This window comes from Pteropus vampyrus, unplaced genomic scaffold (genome assembly GCF_000151845.1).
Source record: "Pteropus vampyrus isolate Shadow unplaced genomic scaffold, Pvam_2.0 Scaffold71, whole genome shotgun sequence".
NCBI classification, from domain to species: Eukaryota; Metazoa; Chordata; class Mammalia; order Chiroptera; family Pteropodidae; genus Pteropus; species Pteropus vampyrus.
Genome location: NW_011888852.1, coordinates 3,800,347 through 3,804,640, shown reverse-complemented (window position 1 = coordinate 3,804,640; position 4,294 = coordinate 3,800,347). Strand labels below are relative to the sequence as shown.

Here is a 4,294-nt window from a genome sequence, read left to right as displayed (position 1 = left end):
GTAGAGAAAAACCCCAGCACCTCACTCCTTTCATTTTTTTATGAATACAAGTTCGAACTTATTATAATAAAAATGTACTATTCATTTCTGAAAATGTTTTATGACATTTTAAAAAACGTATAAGTATTTACCTCTCCTGTTTTAGTCAATTATCAAGTTTAAATCTTTTGAATATGTGAAAACAAATCTTTGAGGACCAATTAGTTCGCCACATTAAACACAATCCTTATAGCTCCTACTATGTTGTACACACTTGGCTTGATGAATACGTAGTTACAGTGATATTAAGTAGTGAGATTTATATTAAAGAAGCACAAAATTTTGCCTTAAAGTTTGCTCATCAGCAATTCAGTTGTTAGAAAAACAAGATGTAGGAGGTAAGAGGCATGTAAACATAAGTCAGTTCTTGAAGTGGTCATGTTTGTAGTAGAACCAAATTATTTAATGTATTTCATTTATGTACAATATAAGTATCTTCAGCAATTATACATAAAAATAACTTATTACTCAAAATTTGCATCTGTGCATTTTATTCTCTCTTAAAGTTAGAGGGGGGAAAATCTATTTCAGAGTTTAAATTGTCTTTACAGTGTTATAATCATTTTCAGGCTGTCTTTCATTTTTCAATGAATATTCTGGGATTCTCTTAAGACTCAAATGAATGATATCATTTGGTGAGAATCAAGTATTTCTAAGGAAAAGGAATTTAAAAAATCTTATGTGGTGATCATATGAATAATGAAATAGACCAGAGTGCCACTGATTAAAACTGAATTGTGAGTCTGAGTAAAGATGAGGGGTCTAGAGGTCATCCATGCATAGATATAGATAGTTCCAAATACTATACAGGGTTACACTCTGAAGTTCCTTTGTAATTTGGTGTTTGGAACATACACTGAAGTAGAAATGGTTAGCAGTCTAACGCGGTTTGGTTCTCAAGTCGATAAATAGAGCCATATTTAATTCGTAATATAGCTGAAGTCTGAAAGACTATTTGCGGGTCCAGGGGATGTGACACTCAGAGCTCTAACCCGTGACGCCGGGCATGATAAGGAAGGGAGAGCACTCAGGCAGAGACCTCGGGTGAGACGCTTCGCCCTTCTGGGTCTCAGTCTCCTTGTTCAAGCAAAGGTCTGATCCAGGTCTAAAGTCCTGTGACTATGAATTTAGGATGTAAACCAATGCCATTTCCTCCATTTGTAGAGTTGAAAGATAGCCTTCCTCTCATACCTGCTGGCAGTAGGACCTGGGACTTCCTCAGCTCTAAGCCCAGGTTTCACCGGCTGACAAAGGGAGCCTTACAGGGTGAGCATTTGAGCATAGTTGAAAATAGGATCTCAGAAAGTCAGGTCTGCATAGCTGTTGGGGCTGGAAGATGCTGCTTAGTTTGGGTCAACATCCACTCATATCTTTTTCTTCTTCTGACCCCAAGGTCTTGACTTCTGATTAGAAGACATGTTTCTTTACCTTCTCCTCAACCTTCTCCCTTTCCACAGCCCCTCAAGCCATCACCTACTCTATAGTGGGGAGTGTGGATAAGAACACTGCCACTTTGGTAAGTCAGTGATATTTGGCAAGGTAATATGTGAACGCCACTGCTATATTTAGACCTTATTTGGATTCTGATTCGAATACATAATGTGTAAAAACAAAATAAAACATATTTATGAGAGAGTTGGATAAAGCTGGGAAAGAGTAAATCAGGGTTAAAAAATATATTTGGGGGCATTGTTTTTATACTGATATAATCCCTCAATTGACTCAGAACAACAGCACACTAGAGAGGTTGTTTTGTAAAATGGTTCATTTCCATATACACCATAACCACACTGGGATTAAAATCTCCTTGAATATGAATAAAAATGTACTAAAATCTATAAAATTCCTACATGCAAACATGCTATGAACACATTTTTTATTTGAACACCCAGATGTCTGTCATGCAGATTTAAAACATAATGTCACTTTCTGTAACCATGTTTACTAGACTCTTCAAGTCAAGTATATTACACTGTAAGGTATGTTTCACAGTTTATAATTTCCTACATACAAATATGTTCTAAATGTAAATTATTTTGTTTTGAATAATTTATGAACCAAAACAGAGTACAGATTTAGCCAGTAGATAAAAATAAGGCGTGGGCTTATATTTTAAGCATTTTAGAATATGTTATATTAGTCAACAGATGCTCATCTGTTTGTCTTCTCCTAAGGGAACAAATATAACTAAATTACCATTCCTTTATTAGTCCTCGTGAAAGGAAAATCCACTCGACGATAAAGAGCACTGTCAAAAGGCAACAGTAAATGCGTTTCCTTCTTTTTCTTAAAAATTTAATCTTGCATTTATAGATATTAAATGACAATTCATAAATAGTTAGAAACAAAACTTCTTGGTGATTGCTCAAGCAAAATCAAAACTTCTCTTACCATCCTGTTGATCCTTACAAAGTCTTCAGGTTTTTTTGCCCAAGGGGGAAGATCAACGTCATTTACCACCACTTCATCTTCTCTGACGCCAAGATTATATCCATTACTGTTGACGAACATCTCTGGTAGGTAGTAGAACTCTGGAATTAGTTCCTGACAAAAATTAAAATGTAGCATATTAAACCACTTTAAATATCAGTTGAATAAAACTATTAATGTATAATTTAACTGTAAGCTGAATTAAATAATTTATTTCAATCCAATATTTTATTATTTAACTCTATTCTTAATTTTCTTGAGAAAAGAGTCTAGGAAGAGAAGATGAACATTTTTCTTGAATAACTTGCTTGATAATTTATGTTTATAAGATTTTTAATCTTGACACAAATTAGTAAAAACAAATAGGTTACAGAATCAATGACAGTTCACAAGAGCATTAGCAAGCAAATATGTAAATCTACATTTACAAGTCGATGCTATTCAGCAAAATTTCTGCATATTACTAATAAAATATTCAAATTAAAAAAAAGTTGTTGCCAGTGCTGTTTAAAAATCATGTAATACCTTCTTTTTCTTCTTCTTCTTCTTCTTTTTTTTTTGACTACACTAGCAACTACAATACACGCTTTTGATAAAGAGATTCCGTTTTATTTGGTAATTTGGCAAGATAAATTATTTTTATACCCATCACTAAAGATAGTGAAGATATTCAACATGATTATAAGTTTTAAATATTTAATGCAAGCCACCTGAATAGTATGTTCTTAATAAATTGGATACAGACACCTTATGTTACTATACATAAGTATGGCATTAACAACTGGGTTCGAAGAAAATCTGTTTGATGCACAGTGTCTAAGATGTGCCTTATGTTACTTTAGAATAAGTTCAATATCGAAATGAATGGATTTTATAACCCTAAAAGTTTTTTTATCGTCCTTTTTTTTTTTTAAGCAACTGAAAATGAAAACAGAACAATAACAAAACAACCTCACCGTAGTTGTTATTTATACCATTTATACCATGGGAAAATATGGATCTTTTCACATATCGAGATGAGAATTAAATTAACTTCAAATTATATTGTGAAAAGCATAAGGACATTTATTTGTGTAACATAATCAACGTTGATGGCATAGGACCTGAAATTCGAACCTCAGAGTGGTCTTCTCTAAGGATACATGGAAAAATTTTAAGACTACCAGACACAGTTCTTCAAATAAATTGAATTCTTCAGCCCCAAAAAGTACACACAAAAGCTTCCTCTTTATGGATTCTTCTTCTAAAACCAATTTATCTGTTATAGCATAAGTGGGTATTTATCTTAGTAATGCTCTGTGAGAATTTGATCATTATTCATTCTTACGATGATAAATATGAACCATAAGAACATAATAGTGCTTATTTTCTCCAGCATTATAGGAGCATGAACAGATTCATATATATGAATTTTCTGGATAAATGGAATCTAGATTTTTAAGAATCACAGTTTTTCTTCTACTTAAATCATTTACATAAAAATCTTTCTAAAATTCATTACATAATTCCCTGATATTTATTTATTCATACAGTAAAGTTTGATTACCAGACATCGTGATGGGTACCAATAAAACAAAAAATGAACAAGGCATGGCTTTCCTTTCAAGTACTTCATGTCTGGTGCATGGGGCAGACGTATCAACAGATTGCGATAATGGACAACAGTGATAGCTCTGAGAGAAGTAAAACAAAGAGCAAGAGAGCAGGGAGGAGAGCAGGGAGCTGTGGGCAAGTCCAAGGAGACTTCACTGTAGATGGGACATTTGAGTAGAGAGCGGCTAAGACAAAGCCAGGGGAAAGGGGCGGGGGACCCGTCAGGGAGGAT

General features: G+C 33.7%; 1 protein-coding gene across 1 annotated transcript in view; it reads right to left on the bottom strand.

The window, feature by feature from the left end:
* Window positions 1–4,294, bottom strand: part of NBEA (neurobeachin) — a 600,762-nt gene that overhangs the window by 48,767 nt on the left and 547,701 nt on the right. Inside the window, exon 47 of the mRNA XM_023531608.1 lies at window positions 2,386–2,583. Coding sequence (XP_023387376.1) covers window positions 2,386–2,583 — 198 coding nt within the window. The remainder of the gene's footprint in view (window positions 1–2,385; window positions 2,584–4,294) is intronic.